General features: G+C 41.0%; 1 protein-coding gene across 4 annotated transcripts in view; it reads left to right on the top strand.

The window, feature by feature from the left end:
* Positions 1-26,694, top strand: part of dcc (DCC netrin 1 receptor) — a 338,290-nt gene that overhangs the window by 222,247 nt on the left and 89,349 nt on the right. For 2 of the 4 annotated variants that reach the window (XM_039780568.1, XM_039780566.1), the window contains exons 17-21: positions 11,749-11,921; positions 13,616-13,754; positions 24,602-24,709; positions 25,304-25,498; positions 25,609-25,641. In XM_039780568.1, coding sequence (XP_039636502.1) covers positions 11,749-11,921; positions 13,616-13,754; positions 24,602-24,709; positions 25,304-25,498; positions 25,609-25,641 — 648 coding nt within the window. Of the gene's footprint in view, positions 1-11,682; positions 11,922-13,615; positions 13,755-24,601; positions 24,710-25,303; positions 25,499-25,608; positions 25,642-26,694 lie in introns of all 4 variants that reach the window. The other 2 variants (XM_039780567.1, XM_039780565.1) reach the window with 1 other exon arrangement.

Raw genomic sequence — 26,694 nt, 5'->3', positions numbered from 1 at the left:
CACACACTGATAATCACTGTAATGGTAATACACAGCTAATAATCACAGCACACTGGTGATGTCTACATATATATGTAGCAGATATAATAACATGTTGCATTTCAGTGTACATGATGGGTATGTCAGTGTCAGTAACCTGAGTGTAACTGTAAGTGTGACTGCTGTGAGTGTGATGGCGATGTGGCTATAGTACTTTCATTAAAAGTGACAGTAGTGTAACACAGTGTATCAGTACCAGCAGTAGCAATAGCACTGTCAATAATGATACTAATCACAATAGCAGTAGCAGTATTAACATTAGAAGAAAAACTAGAAAATCCGTAGCAGAAATAGTTCTATACTTAGTACTAGCATAGGGTGACCAGATTTCCCGGAACTAAAACCGGGACACTTTGCGCATGACCGTAGTGCTTGGTGTACAGATTTTTTTGGGGGGCTTTTCCGCCTTTAATGGACAGCACGCTTTTTAACATGAACATGTGCCAGCCCAGGTCATATTTTTCAGAGTCCTGCTTCCATATAAATTGTCTTTTCAGGAAACCGGGACCTGTAGTAAGTAGCAGTGAGTGATTGGGAAGTACTACAGCAATCAGAATGAGAGAAACTAATTTCATTGAATTTTGGTGAATATTTTTCAAAGACAATTGAGTCCTGCTTCCATATAAATTGTCATTTCAGGAAACTGTGACCTGTAGTAAGTAGCAGTGAGTGATTGGGAAGTAGCGTAGAGAATGAGAATTTTATTTCATATTTTCCAGAAATAATAACTATGTATTGGAAAGTAATGCAATCATCATGAAAACGAATTATTAGTGAATATTTTTTCAAGAAATAGCCAATGTTTTGCATCCCTACTGTCATTGCCGATCTACCCAAATGGTAATTTGTCGACGGCCCCTTACACAGAACCTAGCGACAGAACAGATGATGAAGTGCTATGAAGCTTTATGTCGGACACAAATCTCTAGCGATAATAATTGTAGGTGTTTTCTCTTGATACTGTCAACTTTCTTTGTCCCTGATCACGTCATTGACCTGAATTGCGTTGTCGATCTTGAACAAAGGGGAAGTTAAAATCGAATATCAAGTGAATATCAAACGTCCAGCCAACTTCACTGCGCTTAAAAACGAGACATTGCCTTTGCAACAATGTTTACAATTATACATTGTAACACTGGCTGCACAGATGCATAGTTAATGATCGGGCTATAATAAGACCACGTCGGCTATGTAATCGCTGACAACCGGGACAATTTCATAGTGGTTGGTGTAAACATAATTGTAGTGGTAGCAGCAGTACTAGCATTAGCAGTAGCAGCAGTAGTACATTAGCAGTAGCAGCATTAGCAGTAGCTGCATTAGCACTATCTGCATTAGCAGTAGCGGTCAACGTAGCAGTAGCAGGGGAGAATTGCCACAGTTTTAACTTTTCCTCTGTTTTACCTACATATGTAATATTTTCAAGCATGACAAAATGGCCTACATGTGTCTGCTATCATAAACAACTTATAATGGTGTCATTAAACCTGAGTGTAACTTTCAGTGTGGCTGCTGTGAATATGCTGGCGATGTGGCTAATAGTACTTTCATCATATCAGTACCAGCAATAGCAATAGCACTATCAATACTGATACTAATCACATTAGCAGTACCAGTATTAGCAGTATAAGAACTAGAAAAGCAGTAGTAGAAATAGTACTAGACTTAGTACTAGCATTATTAATTTTAGTGGTAGCAGCAGTAGCAGTAGCGGCATTAGCAGTAGACATAGCATTTGCAGGGGAAAATCTCCACAATTTTAACTTTTCATTCTTTTCACTCTGCTATCATAAGCCAGTTAAAGTTGTTCGATAGAGAGTTGTGAGGAATAAAACCGAAAGTAGACAATGACTGATTCTACAATTGAAGTGAATGTGAGTCTCAGTTGTAAAAGCGTGAGCTACGGTTGTAAAACAGCTAAAAAACTGCAAAAAAACAAATAGTTTTCACGGCAAATCAACAATATTTTAGTCAAGCAACTTTATTACATTGATTTCATACCAAGGATGCGATCAGGTAATAGCTATAAAACATAATGATTATTATTTTATATATATATATATATATATATATATATATATATATATATATATATATATATAAACTTACTGGATGTACCAGTTGTCTAATTTGTGTCCGTCATGTTGGCAAGTACATTGATTACCCCTACATAGTTATCTAGTGTGATTGATGGAAGTTGTAAAAACACTAAACAACCCTAATCTGGTTTATATTCCAAGGTGTATTGACAGAAAACCGACATACAAGACCGAGGTATAAAAACGCCAACTTCCAGTCAGCATTAAACAGTCATTACATTAAACAGAATTAAAACTTGGAATCAGCCCTCTCTTCCTCTCCCTATCTGTTGAAAAGCAAGCACAGGGGAAAATGGATCCCTGCAGAGTGGATAAATCCTGTTGATATTTCTCAGAACTGTTTAGTACTGTTTAGGCCTACTGGCCACATGCCAACGTGATGAGTCATGAGTCATGTGTTTAATTTAAGGCGACTCTCCCCTACTCAACATATTTATGTCAGGTAAACGGTAGTAGCAGTATTGGCTGTTACAGCAGCAGCATTAGCAGTATTAGTATAACAAGGAATAGCTTTAGCAGTTTTTGTAGCTTCAGCCAGGGGCGGTGTTAAAAGAGGGGCATGGGGTGGCACCTGCCCCCTCTGAAATATGATTGGCCCCCCTGAGTTCATAAAAAATGTGTATTGTATCTGGATATACAATATGTTTAAAATGAAAACAAGTCAAACTAATAATGAATGTGATGTTTTATTTAGCAGAATGACATTATGGTGTTCTATTCTATCCAAATATTTCCTATATTTTTAAGCAGATTTTCTATGCTGTATTCTCATCAAATGTCCCCCTCCCCCCCGACTGATTTTGGGCCCGCACTGTGCCACCCCACTTAAAAAGTCCTGGAATTACATCTGGCTTCGGCGGATTTAGTAGCAGTTGTAGCACTAATGGTCTACACACATACAGAATCAAAAGCTGGAGCAGTGAATTGTGAATACATTGCAGCCCTGGGCCCCTGCTGAGCTCCAGACATTTAAAAAGCTCCGATCAACACTCTTTGGGGTGGAGATGAGAAAAAAAATGCTCCTTGACACAATGTTCACGTCTCCGCTCTACTAGAGGATACAGGACCGCAATGTGGATCAGTCGAGACCGCTCAGGCGTCTATGCTGTATTAAAGTTTCAACAACACATACTGTGTGAAAAAAAAAGAGAACAACTAGCAACTAGGGCTGCACAATATATTGTTTTTTTTATCGTCATCACAATATCAACTGGCACATTATACACATTGCGATAAACTGCGACATATTACGATAGACACAAAACATTTATATTGTGTCAGTTGAAAGGAAAGTGGTTGAAATGGTGCCTTTTATGTTTAATATAATGTTCAATTTGTTCAATAAAAGAAAGTTGGAAACAATTTCCTCTTAATTTGTTTCAAATACATTCATTAGTTGCATTGTAGAAGAATACTGAAAGCAGCAGAAATGCAGAATTGAGTACACTTTAATATCTGTTTATTTATCGCGCGTTATATTGTTTTCTGGATATTCAACGTTCAAACGTTATCCGTATCGTGCAGCCCTACTAGCAACACACACACACACACACACACACACACACACACACACACACACACACACACACACACACACACACACACACACACAAACACATACACTGTAGCAACAGCTTTTGCACTAGCTGTAGCATTTGTGGGATAGTAGCAGCAGTAACAGTGGTAATAGCAGCAGACAGTGAACTAATTGTAGTTGCGGTAGGCTACTAGCCGCCTGAGTGGTGGCTTTAGCAGCATTAGGTAAGCTAACAGCTCACAGCAGTATTAACCAAGGTAGCCGTAGAAGTAGCTGGTTTCCTAAATGTGTCTTGGTTTTGGGGACACGATCTCTATCAGCTGTGTTTGAATTGATATGTAGGAGGACTCTGATTCAGGAGGAAAGATTTTGAACTGACAGTTTGACATTCAGGCCTCAATCTGAATCCAACAAAGTCCTGAAATATTCATCCTTAGGAAAGTGTTACACACATCAGTCACAACTATCTGTGTGTGTGTGTGTGTGTAAGACTTATGAACTGTAACAATGTGTGCGTATCTATTCATATATGGTGTGTGTAATGGCTCACTCCCATTGCATTACTGACTGTGTGTGAGTGCGAGACTCATTAGCTCTTCCTGCAGACTATGGGCTGGTGAAGTGAGATAAATGAAACACATCCAGCTCTCCTCCAAGTCTCGTCTTATGAATTAAACAGCCGGCCCTGCAGCTGACATAAATCCTTTATTACTCTCATAAAACTGCCACATTTCGGAGGTTTTTTGACCCCTTGTGACGCGATGAAAGTCCCAGGAAAAACTAGCTCAGAGACCAGTCCACATACCACAGTTTATTAACCTTCATTATGGGATGTTTTTATAGTGAACTTAAAAAAAAAAAAAAGATATGTGTTTTACTCATGATCATTGTCTTTGATTAAATTTTCTTGAATATAAAAAGGGATGAGCAATAAAAAAGGAGAGCATGAGTGGGGAGATAAAGGTGTGATATGGATCAGAGAGAGAGAGAGAGAGAGAGAGAGAGAGAGAGAGAGAGAGAGAGAGAGAGAGAGAGAGAGAGAGAGAGATTTGATTGATGTTAATTATTGCTCATGAAAAGAGGAGGGAAGCAGAGAAAGAGACATGGCAGGGAGAGAAAAGTGATGGACAAGGAGAGAAAGAGGGCTTGACATTAGAGAGCTGTGGGATGAAGAAAGAAAGGATAATACATTGGGACACAGGCGTCTATAGGCACACAGAACAAAATCAAGATTTAGGAGATGTTTATACACCACACATGTTGAGATTTATCAAGAAAACGCTTTGGACATTTGCTGGAACAGCGTGGTATGACAATACATCTTTACCACTGCACAGCATAGGGATCAGACTCCGCTGCTGCTGCCCAGACTGAGTGGACTTTCAGAGACTCCCTCCAGACACGTTCAGAGATATATAGAAAAAGAATCTGCTTTGAATAATAATTCTGTCCTATATGGGTTTCCTGGGTACCTTGATCCCCCTTTTTTGATAAAGCAATTTAGAATAAGTTAATTCACTTAATTCTACTTCAAAAATGAAGTACGCTGATTTCCTGGTTAGCTCAGTGTTCTATAGGCGATACATCTGTCCTGGGGGGTGATGGCTGATTGGATCTTTAAAGGACTGGTCCCGGGTCAGAGCCCGGTCATGAAGAATCACTAGAGTTATGGAGTTCTTTAGAAATATGTAAACACATGTGGCAATCTATAGAAATATCTTAACACATCTGAAGATCTATAGACATATGTAAACACATCTGGAGTTTTTTACAAACAGTATTAACACATCTGGAGATCTATAGACATATGTAAACTCATCTGGAGCTCTTTACAAACAGGTTAACACATCTGGAGTTCTCTAGACATATGTTAACACATCTGGAGTTCTCTAGACATATGTTAACACATCTGGAGTTCTCTAGACATATGTTAACACGTCTGGGGTTCTTGAGAAATATGTTAACACAGCTGGAGTTCTATAGACATATTTTAACACATCTGGAGTTCTATAGACATATGTTAACACATCTGGAGTTCTATAGACATATGTAAAAACGTCTGGAGTTCTTTAGAAACACAAGTACACCTCTGGAGATCTATAGAGGAACAAACACACATCTGGAATTCTTGAGCGATGCGTATACACATCTGGAGTCATTTAGAAAAACGTAACATCTGGAATTCTATAAATATACTGAGACACATCTGGAATTCTTTAGAGCTATGTAGACACATGAGGAGTTCTGTAGAATTATGTTAACACATCTGGAATTGTTAAGACACACACAGACACGTGGAAGCTTCATAGACACATCTGGAGTTCTGTAGAAATACGTAACCACACTTGGAATTCTCTTGACAAACACAGAGACATCTGGAGTTCTTTAAAGATTCATAGACATATCTGGATATTTTCTTTAGGTTTAAAAAGACATCGGGAGTTCATATGGAGTTGGACAGAGACACCCAGTCTCACATGGAGTTGTGGTGTGACAGTCAGGAGTTGATAAGCTGAGACCCTGAGGGCTGAGACAGAAACTAAACCCATTACTGTTCTGACAAGGTCATCAACAGTGACACACACATAGATAGACATTTACACACACACACACACACACACACACACACACACACACACACACACACACACACACACACACACACACACACACACACACTTTCTGGCTCGTCATGCCAGGACAAGCTGAACTCTCCGTCGCTTTTACTTTTTTTTAACGAGAGCTTTAAAAAACGTCTCGTTAACGGCGGGATCCTTGTTAATATACTGCCTCGTCCTCGCCTCACCACCCACACACTGCAGAGACTGAACTGATCCTCAACCCACCGCCACGCTCCCATTTAATCAAGGACTGGAGGACTGCAGAGAGAGAGAGAGAGAGAGAGAAGGAGAGGAGGGAGGGGGGGGTAAGAGCAATATGAAAGGACGGAGGGAGGAAGTAGAAAGGAAGCGAGGCAGAGAGGAAGTGTGGGGGATAAGCAATGGGTGGAAAAGTAATGGAAAGGAAGGAAGGAAGGAAAGAGGAAGGTTAGAGTTCAGTGGGAGGAGTAAGAAATGAAGGAGGAAAAGAGGGAGATATGCAGGACGGCTGCGAGAATCAGGAAAAAGGGGAGTGCAGAAAAAGGAGCAGACGGAGTGATGTGGATAGTAAGGGTGGAAGGGACGGAGGGAGGCGCAGGAGGAGGCGTGTCCTCCGTCCTCATCAGTATTCTGTCCTGGCCGGAGCGTTATTGGGATGCTGGACGACCAGTTCACCCACGACACCGCCTGCTGCAGCTCAGCCCGCAGCTCCAAACACCTCTTTCATCGCTTTCACTCCCTCTCTTTTTCTCTCTCTCTTTCTCTAACTCTCTCTCTCTCTCTCTCTCTCTCTCTCTCTCTCAATTTCAATTAGCTTTATTGGCATAACAAAATCAATACACCTGTGTTGCCAAAGCGTAGGAGCAAACATACACACAACAACGAGTAAATACATCAGATATAATAATACAAGCAAACAGGATAATTATGATATAATTTCAGATAATAAAGAAATGATGTGCATGTCATTCAAAAGGTATGTTAAAAACAGTAATAATATAAAAAAAAACCCACAAAATTCTCTACTTATTTTGCCTTATGCCGTGGCAGGAGAAGACATATTTAGCTGCTAGCCGTGCCGTACTTTTATCTTCTTCCCCTAATAAAAAAGGAATCTTTTTTTGTCCTCAGTGTAGGCAGTGAAGCCAGCTATGAGTTTTTCAAATTTTTGGAAATATTTGGTTCTCTCGCTCTCTCTCTCTCTCTCTCTCTCTCTCTCTCTCTCTCTGTCTCTGTCTCTGTCTTTGTCTCTCTCTTGTTTAAATTATGGAATCATGGAAACAGAGTGAAAGGAACATTTTCCAACAGCACATTTTCCTTGTGGATTTGGGTCTTACTTTAATAGCTTTCTCCATCGTTTCCTTCAATACTCAGTAGGGCTGTGACGGTATAGTATTTTTCTTATCGCGGTGACGAAGCAACATATCACCGCGGTATGGCGGTTAACCGCAACCCCTTTACAAGAGTAGCGTAAATTAGAGTGAGAATGGCAGGGGGCCTTAAGTGATTGACGTCAGTGCCCGTGTGGAGAACAAGAGGTAACGGAGAGCAGCGATGAGGCGCTGAGTGGTGCGGGAGGAAAAAAAAGAGATAGCAAAGATGATGTAAAGTAAACAATAAAACAACAAGCTTGAGCTTCTCAAGACACAGTGGCTTTATCTGTCGTCAATACCGCTGGTAAAGTGAATGGCCGTTACCCCTCGATAAACATCGGCTTAAAGGAGAATTCCGGCCAATTTTTACGTTAATCTTGATCGCTATAGCTACGCGAGTACTTTCGATAGAAAAACCCCCGACCCGAATCAGTGCAGGTAACACGGAGAAGCTGCAGCTACGTACTAGAAGCGTCCCCTGAGCTAAAATGGCAGTGCTCGGGGCAAGTTTTAGAGTGCCTCTGTGCCTCTTAACAGACACAAAATGCAATTAATATGTCTGTGCCACATGAACAGGGCCCTTACGTGTCAACAAGATGCGTTTTCAACTCAGACATTGTTTAAATTCACCTACCCTGGTCCCTGTCTCGATCCTGCCGGTAGCTAGCTTGCCCTGCTAGCTGATAGCCGTTAGCTGCTAGCTGCCGTCCGGTGAGTGTATTCAGACAGGCTTCTGTGATAATCATCCCAATAAAAATCCACGGAGCGCCCGGTGGTGTGGCTATGTCTCCCAGTTACTGAAGGCTAGCTTTAGCTTGTGCTTGGAGCAGCAAGTTCATCTGCCTGTTTCCCCTCTGTCTGTCTCGTTCTTTCCAACTCTTGTGAGGCTAGTTCTTCGTCTGTATACTCGGGTTCGAATAAATAAGGACGACCATCAAACTCAAAAGGCTCTTCCGTGTGTTGTATATCTGCTATATTCTTCATACTCCAAGCTTCTTCCCTTATAAACAACTCCGCTCTTCACTCTTCACACACTACGCTCCAATCTGCACACTACTGTTTACCTTTTTCTGCTACAACTGAATTCCCAGGAGACGATGCAACAGCTAAGCTTCAGTAACGCTATTACTGTGCAAGCCACAGACATCGTTTATCCCGTTTCCATGTAGTTACATAGTCACTGATATGGTCATAACCACTACAGTGCTCAATTACCTATTTTGAGGGGGGAATAAACCTTTCGCTGCGAAGGCTGATCTGTCCTATGCAGGACATCCACCAGCCCACCGGGCCCTCCGTGCGTAGCGTAGTGTTTCCATTTCAGCTCAATGTGAGAGTCTTTACTGTGTTTTGCTGTCATTTATGGCCACTCTGCTTTCTCTCATCTCCGTTGATCTATTCCACAGACAGTTCAGAAAGCTCTATTGTCAATAAAGTAAAAAGAAAAAAAAAGGTTTGCCGACAATGCCAAGGAAAGACTCTTTGCAGCACAGCGGTCTTAGCAGCTGAGCAGACAGAGTGCTCTGTCTAAGATAACCAATATAAGCTGCTCTGTTTAGGCTACAAAACGTGCATGCAGGCTGAGATTCAACCGTTCGGTTTGGTCAGGATTAAGCTATAAGCAGAAGGAAACTCCGTTAGCTGCTAGGCTAATGTGCAATGGTAAACACTGCAGCGTTCCACGTCCACCTCGGCTCAATGGACTGTCCATCCTCATGTGCAAAGCTGAAGTGACGGGCAACTTGCGTTTTTTTTTCTCTCCATAAACTCTTGAATGTAGGATAGAAGACAGTCGATGAGGGTAACTACACAATGATTATTGCTTTCATTATATGTCATATCACACAATATCTGTTCTCCTGTAAGTTACGCGAGCTAAAAGGTAAAAAAAAAAAAAATATGCGGTGATGGCGGTGATGACGTCATGACCGCGGTAGTGGCACGTCACCGCCGGTATTGCGGTGATGCGGTTATCGTCACAGCCCTAGTACTCAGTACATTGTACTCCCCTAAACAGGATTTGGGATTTTTGGAGCAATGTGACATCATCAAAAAGAAGTCGCTCAGTTAAGTGGTTTTGACCCACATGGTAACAGAAAGCCCATTTGTACCTGTAGACCACTTTGGCCTGACAACAGTCCAGATTGTGCAGATTGTGTGTGTGTGCTTGTGTGTGTGTGTGTGTGTGTGACATAATTGTATTACATAATTACATAATTGTCTAATCTAGGCCTGTAACCATTATCACATAATTATCTAATTGTCAATTACTATAAGCGCGGTGTCTTTGTTTAACCACAATTAATTGCCAACATTAGCTAAAGTCATACCAAGGGGTATGATTGTTTACGGTAGTGTCTTGATTTTTTTTATTATTATTTCAATTGTTAGTTATTGGCACTTGACCCTATACACGTTCATAGAAACAAGGGGGATACAGTTAGAATTTGTTTTAATGATAATAGAGAGGCATGGCTTACTTTATAGGCTGGGTATTTGTGTCATTACATCATCTGGGTCACATGACAGTGATATATAACAATGGATGTATCCTGTAATTCATTTTAAACTTTAAATTTGATTGAAAAAGTAATAAATAAATGAATATTTTTTAAACTTGACAGAAAGACACAATTATATTGTTAATTGCAATTATTTCTGAGACAATAAATTGTACAGTAACTTTTAGAATTGTTGCAGCTTTAGTCCAATCAAATCTTTTGACATAATCGACGTTTCTTTGTTTGACCGCATAAATAATTAAACTGTTGATGGTAATTGTCATGCTTTATGAGAATAAAGAGGCGTGGTTTACTTCATAGGCCATGTTCTTGTGTTATTACGTTATCTGGGTCACATAAGAGTAATATAACCACAATTAATAAGTTAATTAATTAAGACAATTAATTGTACAGCAACATTTTGAATTGTTACAGCTTTTCAGCTAACGTTTCAAACTACAGTCTAGCTGTACACCAATTAGAACTAGTGTTTTTGTACTCTCCATTGTGTGTGTGTGTGTCTGTCTGTGTGTGTGTGTGTGTGTGTGTGTGTGTGTGTGTGTGTGTGTGTGTGTGTGTGTGTGTGTGTGTGTGTGTGTGTGTGTTGCAAAGGGACCCACAGAGATCGGCTTCCTCTCGTCTCATTGATCTGACACAAACTGGAGCAACAGTTTTAGTATAATTTATATTTCATATTTATACATTCTATTGTTAGTTTGAAGCTGTGATTCTATTGTTTTATTTATTTCATTTTTATTCAGTTGCAGTCTCTTATTTCTTGTTCATTTTTTTCACCTTCATGCAGTCTCAGTAAGTTTTAGTATTTTTGGGACGAACAGTACAACAATCAGGAACAGACCTCATAGAGATATTCCTGCATTCAAAATCATCCTCTCCAGCTGCCCTGCAGGCGTTGTTACCTATTGAATGCATTCATCTAAAAAAGAATTAATCCGTTAAAAGTTCCGACAGTGACTTAGCAGTGAACCTGAAAACAGTGTTGCTAAGTTTACAACTGTACAACTGATGGCACATGATATATATTTGAAATGACTTCCATTACTCTAAAACTTTCCAGGTTTCTGAGACTTGCAGGTGTTGTGTTTCAGCTCGTACCGCCGTGTTTCGTCATTTGCTCCTCTGTGGATCTGATGCTCCACTTCCTGTTTGAAGTAACGCCCTTTAATCTCCCACTGTCTTCTTCCTCTTTGTCTTTTTCTCTTCTCTCTCCTGTTTTTCACTTCCTCATCCATCCACTCCTCCTTTCCTTCTTCCCTCGTCTTGAACAAAACATGGCCGCCTGCTGCATCTCACTTCCAAACCTGCATGTCATCTTATGTATTTATTATGTGTTTTTGATTTTGTACACCTGTGTGTATACGGACACGTAACCCACCTAAATTATTCGGAATATATGCTTGTGTCACTCTCATCTGCATATATAAATCTTCATTATCACACATCATTACGCTGGATGATTTCATTAATTATCCCCAAACACCCTGGTTGCCGTTAACACCCCCCCCCCCCCAGACCCCATAGACCCATCTGAGGATGACCTCTTCCACCTCTTTGATAAATACCCCACTCCCATGCCAGACACCAGCACTCCCATGATCCCCCCGGTGGGGGTTCAAGCCGTGGCTCTGTCCTCGGACTCGGTGCGCGTCTCCTGGGCCGACAACTCCATGACCAAGAACCAGAAGGCGTCTGAAGTCCGGTACTACTCCGTCAAGTGGAAGACCAGCTACTCCACCAGTGGAAAGTACAAGGTAAAAACACGGACGTTATAGCTGTTCTACATCGCTCACAGTTTAGTGTTATCTCTGCCAGAGGTGTGGACATGACCCGGACATGAGTAACAGCCAAAACTCACCTGGCACGGAAGCGCCGCGAATAGCCACAAAGCGGAGCTATTTTAATTTTGCCGCCCACGTTATCCCATCTGTCTGTTCATACCGGCTTCCATCCGGCCGGGCCGCTCCGCGCAGGATCGAAGCCGCGCACTGCAGCAATTCTTTCAGAATCACCTCTATTTCGTCCGCGACGAATGTGTCAAGCCAGGCAGGTAATCATATACAGGAAGGCCACAGTGCAGCTGGATACTTTCCAAAAATAAAACATAGTGTAGCCTATTTTAAAATAATAGGTTTCTGGTGATTTTGACTGTCTTGACTTCTCAGCTGTGTCTACAGCGAGACACGCGATCAGGCACACGGAGAGAGAGACCGACTAACGGACAGACAGAGTGACACACACACACGGAGAGAGAGAGAGAGAGAGAGACGCGGAGAAATGTGTGTCCGGTATGAATGGCCAGGCGTGCGATCAGGCACAAAACAATGCTTCGCGGCGCTTCAGCGTGCAGTGTGTTTTTGCTGTAAGACTTGAGTCGCGTATCTAATGACTTTAGACTTGACTTGACAAACTTATGTGTTATGACTTGGGGCTTGACTGTCTTGACTTGGCACTTAAAAGTAACCTGTCAGCAGTCATTATGACTGGTGAAGGACTTTGAAGCGTTTAAGACTTGAACTTGACTTGGGACTTCATTTTGGACTTCAAAATACAGTATGTGAGACTTGCAAAACGATGACTTTGTCCCACCTCAAGCTCAACATTTGCAAGCTGTCAAAAGTTGAAATTATAATTTAATATTTTGTCCACAATGAAATGCACAAGTTGTTGCATACATGTCTATTGTGTTTTTGTCTTTTTCAGAAGCATTTATTGATTAAGACTTCTGTTATCAGCTGACAGAAAGAGCTGAGATTAAAACGTAACCTGGAATCATTTTGATTGTATTGAAAACAAAACAAAATGTGTTACTGGTCTTGCTATGTTCTGGTGAGACTTCTTTCTTAATGGACTTCAGAAAAACTTGAACAATAATCTGAATTCTGCTTTAAACACGCTGGAAATCTATACAAGGGCAGGCAGCCTGCTCACCTTATTGAACTGCAGCTGTGGGCAGACAGAGAGAGAAGCCTTTCCTTCTTATTCTGAAAAGAACACTTTCCTTGGTGCCACAAGGACGAACAGAAGTCTGCTCTTAAAGTGAAAACATTATCCCGAGTTATGCAGCTGTATATTCTGCTAATATTCAGTGATGTTGAAGTCTTAGATAAAAAATAATCTTTAAAGTGCAAACCTGAGGACGCAAGATCTCAACAACAGACAGGAAAAAAGATGCTTGCATAACAGACACAAGTTTTATGAGTCTCTGACATTATTTATTTTATTATGTCTCAAATTTGTCTTCTTCAAAGGTAAACATATCTATATTGTATGCTATAGTCATATGTGTGTGTGTATATATATATATATATATATATATATATATACTTTATATAGATGTATATAATTTTAACAGCAGCTTCAGTCTTTTGACTTCATAAATATTGTCATATTCATCTTCAGTTTTATTCTGAAACCGTTCAAATTCACAACTTTATTGTGTGTCCAGTCTGCAGACACCACGGCGCTCAGCCACACTGTCACCGGCCTCAAACCAAACGCCATGTACGAGTTTGCTGTCATGGTAACCAAGGGTCGCAAGTCCAGCACCTGGAGTATGACAGCACACGCCACAACGTATGAAGCAGGTAGGTCTCACACACACACACACACACACACACACACACACACACACACACACACACACACACACACACACACACACACACACACACACACACACACACACACACACACTCATGTTTCTAGTTTTCGGACCTTGTGAGGACTCCATTGGCATTACACATACCAGGGCCACTTTAAAGAAAACCTCAAAGGCTTGTTGATTGTTTTTGTTTCTAGTTTGATTTTATTTGATTTATTTAATTGTATCAAGAATGCCTTACACATGAAAAGACAATAAATACAATCGAGGATAAAACACATAACATCAGGACAAGACAAGACACTTACAGTGTGTGATAATCAGTGACTGATTATCTTATATTACAAAAATTTTTCTTAAATAAATAAAAATAAAAAGGGTAACTGGCCCCCTGCTCTATTCAGCTACCTCCTCTAGTAACCAGGCCTTGATTCTCTTTTTGAAAGAGTTCATGCTGGAAATGACTTTAATTTGCCGGTCTAACTCACCCACTGAACTGCCCCTATATAGGCAAAGGTTCCTTTCCCCAACACTGTCTTAAATTTAAGACATTTTAAATTTTTATTTTAAGGACACAGTTCTGATATGCTGCCATGAGTGTAAATATTGTGTGTCCTTTACCTTAGTAATAAGATACAACAAAATGGATCATGGTCAGCCTTGACATAATAACACAAGACTCAACAGGGAGCCAGTTGAGCTCAACAGATTGTGCCCTACCTATATGAGACCTATGGCCCAAGTTCATAATGACTCTTATTAATTTTATTCTTTGCTGTTTGCAGCCTCCCTTTAAGTCGGTTTGTTAGGCCTGCAAGTACATTCAAATTAAAAATGATTTAAAATGAAGGCGTTAGCTAAAATGATCCTTGTTGACCTATCTAAAAATTGAGAGTTTCTGGCTGATAACTTTGGGAGCCCGGGGACTTTACTCAGAATCTTGTTGGCCATATTCCTGCCATCCAAGTTGTTTTCTAAGATGCAACCCAGGTATTTTACTGACGCTTTTGCACCGACCACAACATTATTCAAAATGACTCTAAATTCCAAGCATCTATTCAATCTGTATTTTGAGCCAAAAAGATGGCCTCTGTCTTAGGGACAGGGTCTGTAGGGACAGCATATTGTCAATCAGCCAGTTGTTTACAGAAGATAGCTCAGAGCTCAGGGTACTCTCTAGAGTGGATTGGTGTTTATGAGACATTACAAGTGCAGAGTCATCAGCGTACAGAAATAGTTTACATGAACAGGAGTCTGCTATATTATATATGTATTTCAAAAATAAGGACGGTCCGAGAATTCTTCCTTGCGGAACGCCACATTCAACTACACTAGGGTCAGACAGCACTCCCCCTAAGATCACCAATTGTTCCTTCCCTGATAGGTAAGACCTAAACCACATACAGGTGGAGCTGTCTGCCCCCAGGGCCTCAAGTTTGGCAATGTCATGGCAGTCATGATTCACCGTATCAGATGCCTTTTCAAGATCTAATAACACCATTCCACAGAGATTTCCATTATCTATTTCCCTGTGTTGGATAAATAGAGTAGGCATGATTCGGTAGAGTGTGACTTCCTGAATCCCGATTGGAATTTAAACATGAAGTTGTTTTTATTCATGTATTCATTAAATTGCTCGTTGACCAACTTTTCAAATTGTTTTTGAGACACAAAAAATAGAGTCTGTAGTTACCAGGATCGTGGCTGTTTCCCTTTTTACCTGTTTACCTTGGCCCTCTTGAGGTCATTGAGGAAAACACCAGATTCAACAGACAGGTTAAAAATATGGGAAATGTAAGGGGCTATTTGGGCAGCGACATCTCGTAAAAACCGAGGCGATAACTCATCTAACCCAGGGCCCTTAGAGCAGTCTAGCTGTAAGAGCTTTTTTTCCATCTCCCCTACCTCAACCTTCCGTAAGGAAAATGATTTGGCCAGTGCTCCAAGTTTATTATAGAATGATTTCACCCTATCGATTTTAAATAACCCAGAGGTATGGTTGACGATTTGACTTTATTATTTGATATATCATTCTTATAGTGGGTTGATTTTGCGTCTCTAATAAGTTCCTGAGTTTTATTTCTTGCTTGTTTATTTAAAATAAATTCATCATGATTTTTAGTTCTATGAAAAGTTTTAAGTGCTTTTTCCCTGGTTTTAAAGGAACACGCCGACTTATTGGGAATTTAGCTTATCCCTTAACCCCCAGAGTAAGACAAGTCGATATATGCCCTTCTCATCTCCGTGCGTGCTGTAACTCTGTCTGACGGCTCCAGCATTAGCTTAGCCCACCACAGATCCTGCAGGTAACTGGTTCCAACTAGCCTATTGCTCCGAATTATGACAAAAGTGACAAAATAACGCCAACATGTTCCTATTTACATGTTGGCGTTTTAAGAGTCACAGCGTGTACAAAAACCAACGTAACATGAGACACAGCCATCTTCTAACCGTAAACAAACCGGGAACTATATTCTCAGACAGGCTTGCTGCGAGGCATATCACTCCGCCCCAAGTACTATATTCTTCGCCTACAAATATAGTTCCCGGTTTGTTTACGGTTAGAAGATGGCTGTGTCTCATATTGATATTTTATTGTACACGCCTGACTTTCCAAATCCAACATGTAAAAAAGGAACATGATGGTGTTTTTTCTTACTTATTATCGAGCAGTAGGATTACTGGAACCATTCACCTGCCTGTTCTGTGATGGCCTGATGCCGCTGGAGACGTCAGACAGCTTTACAGCACGCACGGAGATGAGAAGGGTATGTATCGACTTGTCTTACTCTGGGGGTTATTGTGAATAAGCTAAATTCCCAGTAAGTCAGCGTGTTCCTTTAATAGCATAATTTATAACTTCGTCAAACCATGCACTAGAACGCTGTTTACCTTTGATCTGTCTAAGGGTTGATGATGGATTTTTTGTATGTAAAGGGGGGGTCCTGTTTTTAGGGTGTACCAGGAGAGATCTTAAGATGTGAACTGGTTTTTGGTAGGTCCTGAGTACCACTGAGATTCTTCTGATGATTTCCGTTAATTTAAACAACTGAGCAATGTCCATGACAACTCAGCAAACTCCATATGCTGAGGAAGACTGTAAAATGCATTTCAAAAGTCTAGACAAAGATAGTTCAATCAGAGAAACATCAGAGAAATGACCATTTATAGCAACTGGATATACAGTTATATTTGGAGTTGAAGGTCCTGCTCTTTGATTAAGTTTTTAAGAATGTGAACAACATCAAGAGTTCTGCTGTAGATAGAATCCCCGCTAACAAACTGCAGAGATAGTTATAGAATCCCCACTAACATACTGTATAATGGTACAGAATCAGAGATAGTTATAAAATCCCCACTAACATACTCTATAATGGCACAGAATCAGAGATAGTTATAGAATCCCCGCTAACATACTGTATAATGGTATAGAATCAGAGATAGTTTTAAACAGTGGTGGGATGTATGAAGTACATTAACTTAAGTACTGTACTTAAGTACAAATTTGAGGTATTTATACTTTACTTGAGTCTTTTCTTTTCCTGCCACTTTCTACTTCTACTCCGCTACATTTCAGAGAGAAATACTGTGTCACGAGCCAAGCAAGAGTTTGTTGTAGCAACCAACGTAATAATAACTTTGATTCATATTGCGCATTTCATGAGACCCAAGGACAGGGGGACAAGGAAAAAAAAATAGTAGGCCAACACAAACATGGACTAAAAGGAATAAAACGTCCACGCTAAATGGAAGGGGGGCGTATTTAATCTTGGCTACTGACGTACAACCACAACGCGCAGACTAGAGCTGAAGATCTTTGCCAGAACCGGCACCCGACCAAACCCGTCGGTGCAGACTACAGTTATTTAATGAATGAAATAGACAATTACATACCTGAGAGCCCATTTGGGGACGTTTTTGAATAATTTACAATCCCTTAATTGTCTCCAACTGTTGAAAGCCTGACCGAGTGTGACTCGGCTTTGGCCCATCGTCTGTCTTTACCTTTTAGTTGTCCTTTGTTTTATTTCCTTCTTTTCTGTGAGGGACCTGCCCCAGCATCAGCCGTTACTACAACAGATAACTTCTAAAGTAAAATTAAAATACAATTAAAGCTGCAAGCAGCGATGGACGGGCCCTTGCGCCTCTGCGCGCGTCAGGGTTACTGGCGGACGCAGCTCCTTGCGACCGTGCATTTGCGTGGCACTCAGATGCCGCAAATTGTCACCAATGAAAAGGGAACTCGCCGTTGAGTTCAACGATACCTTACACAAGACTCTACGTCATAACCCAGTTCATTAGCTGTGAAAGGGGGCATGGCCAAAGTATAGGGGGCGGGCTAAACCTTTACGAATAAAACTGGAAGTCTCTGCTGAGTTCATTGATACCTCACATAAGAATACCTTTTTATGAAAGGGGGCATGGCTTAAACATAGGGGGCGGGCCAAACCATGACCAATGAATAAGGAAGTCTCTGCTGAGTTCACTGATACCTCACACAAGACTCTACCTTAGATGGGTCATCATTCATGAAAGGGGGCGTGGCTTAAACATAGGGGGCGGGTCAAACCATCACCAATTACAAAGGAACTCTTAGCTGAGTTCAATGACACCTCACACAAGACTCTACCTTAAACGGTTCAAATGTTATCAAAGGAGGCGTGGCTTAAACACAGGGGGTGGGCCAAACCATAACCAATGAAGAAGGAAGTCTCTGCTGAGTTCAATGATACCTCACACAAGGGTCTACATCAAACGGGTCATTAGTTATAAAAGGGGGTGTGACTAAAGCATAGGGGGCAGGGTCAAACCATCACCAAGGAAGAAAGAACTCTCTGCTGAGTTCAATGATACCTCACACAAGACTCTACCTTAAACGGTTCAAATGTTATCAAAGGGGGGTGTGGCCTGAGTAAGTGGGCGTGGTTAAATTATAGGGGGCGGCTCAGTATCACCACACATTATAAGTTTCATGTAAATCGGATGATGTTTGTCATATAAGGCGCATTTCCTGTTCCTTGTTTGCGCTATCACCAAAATTCAGTTTTGGCCTGTAGGTGTCCTCAGGCCTGGACCCTTGTCAATCAATCAAATTTCGGGCAGATACGACAACGTACACTCAAGTTACAACAACTTCTTTGTTCATCGCTAAACACTCAAAATGGCCACCTCCCCCTTTCTCCCCGCAAACGCTCTTTTTTTTTGGCGTTTTTTCTTTTTTTTGGGAAAAGGCACTCTAGCCCACAACAGGGTGTTCAACGCACCCCCCTTTTAAGTTTAAAAAACTTGTTGCTACGTTTTGTCGGGGCGGAACGTAGCCTTGCTGAATGAGCCACTGATGGTGAATCAAGAATGAAGATGCTCAGGGGCGCAACTACCCAGTGTCAGAGGGGTATGCAGCAACAATTTTGGCAGTGAATAGGTTAGTCAACAGAACTTCAAACCATACTGGACATTTAGTTTTGTGTGATCTAATAGAACTCCTACCTGATGTCATCACTGGTCTCATGCTGCGTTCATGCCACCTCGGAATAACAGGCACCGCCCACTCAGCAAAATCCAGCCCGAGTTTCCCACCTCTGATTCCCACAGGAAGTTACGTGAATGGTGACGTTTTCACTCGGAAAAACGTTTTTCCGATGTCCATGAACGCACGGACATCTCTACCTGATGTCATCACTGGTCTCATCTCTACGTGATGTCATCACTGGTCTCATCTGTACGTGATGTCATCACTGGTCTCATCTCTATATGATGCCATCGTCAACCTCATGTCTGTCTCATTCACTCCTTGCCTGTGTTCTTCTCCACTAAGACATATTGTCAAACAAACATTATGTAATAGATTTTCCATATTAGTTTTTCCATAATATTAAGAAATGAATCTGTTGGTATCAAGTGGCTCCCCCTACACTTCCACCTAATGTTAGACCTACCTGTTGCCTTCCCCTGTCTTTCCTGATCCACCATCCTCACACCTGAATGAAATGAACTCACTGTTAAATATAGCAGCCTCTTAAATCAGCCTAGTGATGGCATCAGATAAGACAAATATTTTGGAGTAAGGTTTGTGCTGCTGTTTTTTTGGATTTTAAAAAGTACAAATATGGAGAGCCACTTAGCACAGAGACCTTTAAAGAGAGAGAGAGAGAGAGAGAGAGAGAGAGAGAGAGAGAGAGAGAGAGAGAGAGAGAGAGAGAGAGATTTGATCCTGTAATTACAGCTTCCATGTCACCCAACAGATGTAACTATAGGCTTGGCCTGTATGTCTGACAGCTAATGGTAACACAAAATCTATGAATGATTCCATGATAAACCAGAGTTATTGCATTAGTTATGTTTTCCAGATTCTTGTCATTTATTGTACATGCTACGTTATATTTTCCAGTTTTCAGCTCAGCAACCTGGGTTTTGCATATTCTAAGCTAGCCGTAAACCCCCATTTGGCTGCTGCATTCCCAGTGTTAGCAAATGCTAGCTAGTCTGTTAACATGAATATTTGCAAGCCTCCAAACACAGACGTCACACTATAAATCCTACCTGTTGCCTTTCACCATCCACTTATTTAACTGCTGTTGCATCCGTTGACATGCTATCTCCTTTTCCCTCTTTCTTTTTCTATTTTTAGCCACCGACAGCTTTTTTGCTTTATCCATCTTTTTCCACAGACGATAACTCACTACTGTACCTGCTCACTCAGCTGAACAAGACTTGATTTGTTTGTTTTTTGAGGATTTGTTAAAAGTCATTCAGGGAAAAACAGGGATACACTGGATAAGGGCAGGTTCAGGAAACATGGGTTCACCAAAACAAAATGGGGGTGGAACTTTTTTTATCTTGTTATCCTCCCCAAACAGCGATTACTTTAATAACAATGCAAAGAAATCCTGTTTAGGTTCAGTGAGGTGTGATGCAGAAATTCCACTCTCCCCCACAAGGTGACAACTGTGTGCAACAATGAAAACCCTCCCGCACACTGAAATCCAAATGTCAAGGTATCCCTTTCAGGATGTTTACAATCATGTTGGTTGGATTTGTCACCCAATTAAGCGTGAACGGCATTACCCCCGCCGGTTCCCCGGGGCCTGCTGGAATACATTGACATTCAGAGTGAGCAGACGGACTGAGCCCACTCAGTCCCTGCAGTGATCCACCAGCTCTGGACTCCCAAACACTGACCACATTTTCACAGGAAAACAGATAAAGCTGCACTGCAGCTCAGATGACCTCTGCCTTACTGTTTTAATAATCACCCACAGAGTCCAAAAGACACCAGCTGAGGGACGTTATTTCATATATTGATTTTTACCTACATAATCTTGAAAAATGCTGATATTCGTCCATTAAACACTTCAAATCTCTCAGACATTACATTTGCTGTGGATTTTCCCGCTCCCCAGAGGATGAATCCTAATGATTTTGTCCTCTAGCACCACCATCAGGACAACATGTTCACTTATTGTTCAGTTAGAATTATGAAAATACAGTATAATGTGCAGATTGTCATGCAGTTTCCATGCCTCCCAGAGGCTGAAACCTAGACACCATCCTTCTCCAACCTTCGCCTATATCAGGCGTATGAGGGTTTGGGAAGGATGGTGTCCATTATGTGTCCATATTTCGAACTGTACAATAGGTGAAAATGTAGTCCTGATGGTGATGACAGTGGACAGGTGTAGTTCTGCTTAATTTAAAATTTTTGTAACTGGAAAGTATTCCTTTAACATCCACCTTTTAAAATATACCTGTGGCATAACATTGAATCCATTTGATGGCTGCTTCACTGTAACCAATGGCTCTTCTTTTAAAGAGTGTAATTACTGTAGCTCCGACCTGTCAGATCACTCAGAATAGGCCGTGTGGGTGTTCAGGGCCTTTAATTGGTGCGAACAGTAATTCTGTGAGATGTTTTGAAATTGGTTGATGTCTCATTTGAATCCCAGCTGTGTTGTCTGTTAAAAACATGATTTTGGTGATGCAGATCAAGCTGAGTATTCAACCAATCAGTAGGATTAGAAACCAAAGAATGCGGGAACCACTACTTTTCCCAACCGGTATGCACACGTGTATTGTATGTCTGTATAAATGAGAAGGACAGGATGTCGCCGCCACTAACAGGTTCAGATGGAGCTTGTGATTTCCTCCAACACGTCAAGCCAGATTTAACAAGCTGTTTCATTAGCCAACACTGGGATGTGAGCTTTGAAGCCTGTCCTGGTGGGAACCTTAAAGGAGACCTATTATGCTTTTCCTTAGATATAATGTTACAGTGTCAGAGGTTCATATTAAACGTGGTCAAAGCTTCAAATAATGAGGTAAATGTATGTAAAAGCAAAACCTCAGATTTCAGAACAGTTTTTTCTACTCTTGACCCTTTCTTCGCCATCAGCTCCAGGCATATTACTGCAGTGTGTACATTACATACACTGCTAGATGTACTGTAGCTACATGCAAACATCAGGGAAACCTGTCATCTCGGTTGAAGAAATGTTAATTTCTCCCTAATTTCGGATCACATTTCTGCTGGAACATGTCCGGTTGTTTAGTTTTTGGTTTAAAAGCCTTTATCGGTGGTTGTTCAATGCTAATGTGAAAGAGACGTTACATTTAGCATATATTGTCATAGGTAATCGCAAAGTGTTGTGCTAATGCTGGGAGCAGGCACATTGTATCTTTATAGTTGTATCCATATGATGTGACAGACTTAAGTTAATATTTCACTAGGTCCGAGGGCTAGTTTCAATACAGATGTTTCCCTCAAACTTTGAACGCTGAAAAATGTAATGCATGATGAGGTTGGGCTTTCCAGCCAGTTAGTAACATAGACAAACATGTATTCTATGGTGCAGATACCAAAATGTTGAAAAATACAGTTATGAAATTTAAACACAGTTCTTAATTTGTGTTTCTTCAGATTGTATTGCAGTAGGCCCCGTAAAGTTATCCTACAACTGATTTTGATACTGTACTGTATGGATGGTAGCTACAGGACATGCTTTGAATTCATAAGATTTAACAATACAGTGTGGCCAGATCACATGGCCAGAGACTTGAGACTTGACTTGAATTTGCCCCTCAAAGACTTGAGACTCGACTTGGACTTCCAAAAAATGACTTGTGAACATCTCTGCAGGGATGTCATATATTTGGCTCGTCAGCCAGAACCGGCCTGCCAAAGGGTCAGGATCAGGATCAGGTCCCCTGGATGACTTTGCAAAAGATTTACCACTTTAATCTCAGAGAATATTGAGTTCTTTTTCCGTAAATTTACGACTTTAAGAGCTTTTTCTCTGAATATTACATCGCTGTCGTGACTTCCAACATCAAGCTGACAACAAAACTCTGTGGCAGATAAAGTGTCTGATCTTCCTAGAGTGGTTTACTGGTCTGGCCCACTTCAGATCAAATTAGGGGGGTGTGGCCTGTTACAGTAAGAAGCGGTTAGCTGCCAGCTAATGACACAGTTGTGCTGCTAGGAAAAAATGCATTTATGATTCATGTTATATTCAGTTCTGCTAAACTGTGGACAGACCACTAACTGCAATCAGCAGAATGATGTGTTCGTTGTTTGGTGTAACACTATTTTACCAGATGAAGAGAGCGCGTACGTTTGTGTTTACTGTATTTGCCGTGCTGTGCTTGTACTTAACATTAACAAGCAGCAGCCGGAAAAAAAACGAATGAGCGGGTTTTGATGGGTGCCATGTTTCCATGTCTAGTTACTTTGTTTTGGCATAGGCGAATTGTATTTCTTTCCACCGTTTAAAACTGGGGTCACACCATCGAGCCAACGTGGACTTCATGGTGCATTCAGGTTTACCTCGTAAACTCTGAAATCTACTCGAATGTCTACGAAGGTTGTTTAAAACTGAAAAGTTTCAACTTTTGTTTTTCCTTTGTTTAAACACATACATCTGTCATTACTTTCTTGGTCTTTCAATACAGCTTTTGTAATGATTATATGCTAAAATCATATCAATATCCTATTTTTTTTTCTACATAGCCAGATACAAATTTTTTTTATTTAATTTTAATCAAAATAATCAAATAGTTATCAGCAAACTCCACAATATTCTTGTACAACAGATCCCCAACAAACTATGATGATTTACAAGTTTTACCACGGCATTTTTTTCAATGGACCTTTTTCACAGCAGACATGTTGACTTGTCATAGTAGGAAAAGCACAGCTGAACTTGATAACCTTAACGATGTCTCAATTCCAGCAAGTGTCCCAGTAAGATATTTCAGTGAGTCAGCATACCCAATACCAGGACCTCTCCTAAGTGGAATGCAGCCATCAGTAATGGTTTAATACAAGGGCCTCTCCTAAGTGGAATGCAGCCATCAGTAATGGTTTAATACCAGGACCTCTCCTAAGTGGAATGCAGCCATCATATGCAGCCATCATTAATGGTTTAATACCAGGGTCTCTCCTAAGTGGAATGCAGCCATCAGTAGTGGTTTAATACCAGGACCTCTCCTAAGTGGAATGCAGCCATCATATGCAGCCATCATTAATGGTTTAATACCAGGGTCTCTCCTAAGTGGAATGCAGCCATCAGTAATGGTTTAATACCAGGGTCTCTCCTAAGTGGAATGCAGCCATCAGTAATGGTTTAATACCAGGACCTCTCCTAAGTGGAATGCAGCCATCAGTAATGGTTTTGAATACACCTGTGCTTTTCCTCCTATGACATGTCAACATGTCTGCCGTGAAAAAGGTCTATAATTGCTAAAGTCATATCCCACAAGCATACATTGCTATATAGGTATATTTATCTGCCGAAACTTACTTGTCCCCTTTTTCCTGTCCATCCGTATTGACAGCTCCTAGCTCCGCCCCCAAAGATTTGACAGTGATCAGTCGCGAGGGACGACCCCGCGCCATTTTAATCAGCTGGCAGCCGCCGATGGAGGCTAACGGACGAATCACAGGTGAGGGTTCGCACTAACACACCGACCACGACAGGTGTACCACTTTACTCATCCAAGGTACTCGCTTCCTGTTCAATCACAGTGCACACACATTGTTCATCAGAGGAAACAGGTTTGTTTTGATTTTCAATTCACCTGCTGATAATTTATTAAATAATACAAATAATAAGTTGATCTGTAAAATGCCTCAAAGTAAAGCAATATTTTTCTCCTTGCAATATCAAAACACTGTCATAAGAATTTCAAGTTGTCGGTCCATGTATGCACGCACGCACGCACGCACGCACACACACACACACACACACACACACACACACACGCACACACACTTTCTTCCATTGTTCCCTCTCTCTCCTCTGGGCGATCAACCCGGCTGTATACCCGTCTGTTTTAACGAGCTCTGCTGCTCCTGCAGTGTCCTGGAGGACGAATCAAACGCTTCCTGCAGGGATAACAGCACAACACAGCACCAAACACACGCATGTACACACACACACACACACAGATCTGATATTTTTAGAACTTATACATACTATGGTTATATATTTGTCTTCTCAGGTCTTATATATTATTTATGTATGTATTGTCTGTCAGGTTACATCCTGTACTACACGCTGGATAAGAACATGCCGATAGATGATTGGGTGATGGAGGCGATCACCGGTGACCGGCTGACCCATCAGGTGGTGGATCTGAACCTCGACACGGTTTATTACTTCAGGATTCAAGCCAAGAACGCCAAAGGAGTCGGCCCTCTGTCTGAGCCCGTCCACTTCAGGACCGCCAAAGGTCTGTCAGAGTGTGTGTGTGTGTGTGTGTGTGTGTGTGTGAATATATTCCTTTTTTATTTTTTTTATTTTTTTTTAAGTTTACTGACTCTCTCTCTGTTGCTGTTTCAGTGGAACATCCGGACAAGATGGCCAATGATCAAGGTAGGCCTTTTCCCCTACCAGTGTGTGTGTGTGTGTGTGTGTGTGTGTGTGTGTGTGTGTGTGTGTGTGTGTTGTGTGTGTGTGTGTTGTGCATCCAGCCTGCGTGCACGCGTGGATTCAAGCTCTCTTCAAGTTCTTGATTTAAAAATCCTTCAAATCTTCTCATTTCATGTCTTTTTATCAGATCACTTCTAATCCAAGTAATCTTTTAATCAAATGGTCTTCACATCCTGTCTGATATTCCAAGCATTCTCAAATCATCTCCAATAATTTTCACATTAATGTGAATCCCTAGTTATGTTTAAATAATCTTCAGTCCCAAACTGTCTTTGATCTTCAAATCACCATCACTATTTGATTTCATTTGAAGGTCCCTGTTACAGATTACAGACATCCCAATGAAATGTAGGAGCAGGACTGTGCACATTTGACCATTGACTAGCCCAAGTTATGCAGAAGAATACCTGTGCCAGCAATTACACTCATTTTAACTAATTGAAAGGAAGCGGACCTTAATGAGTATTTGTCCCATTTCATTCTGATTTCCCAACTACTGTCAGCTACAACATGGTTTAGAATAAAGGAAAAGAAGGATAAAAGGAGGAAAGATGAAAGGACGGATGATTATCTAAAACCTTAGTCCCATGTACACTAAGGAGAAATGAGAGATACAGAAAAATTATGAAAACAGAGGCATTTTCTTCATTCTCTTCTGAATTGATTTTTTTTTTTCACTCCATGCCCCCGACCCATCAACCTGAAGGGAAATCGTTTGTTATTTGCATGGCAAAAAATAGAGAAAAAAAGCCTCCTCTGAGAAAGAGATTTAACAGGAGAAAGAGGAAGGCCTTTGTAGGTATTAATTCAGAATTATGAGAGGCGATGGAAAAGAGCTGTTTACCATATTTAAGTTCATCAAATTAACTCAGACATAATTAACACTCTGTTCACTGGTTCTTTTCATCAGCTCCAGCAAACAGCAAGCAGAGGGGGACCTGATGCTAATGAGAACTCAAAACTTTTTTTTAATTTGCGTCCCTAAACTTTGGAATC

The sequence above is a fragment of the Perca fluviatilis genome, chromosome 17 (assembly GCF_010015445.1).
Source record: "Perca fluviatilis chromosome 17, GENO_Pfluv_1.0, whole genome shotgun sequence".
In the NCBI taxonomy this organism is placed as follows: domain Eukaryota; kingdom Metazoa; phylum Chordata; class Actinopteri; order Perciformes; family Percidae; genus Perca; species Perca fluviatilis.
Note: the sequence above shows the minus strand (reverse complement) of the source record. Positions and strands in the feature narration are given on the sequence as shown.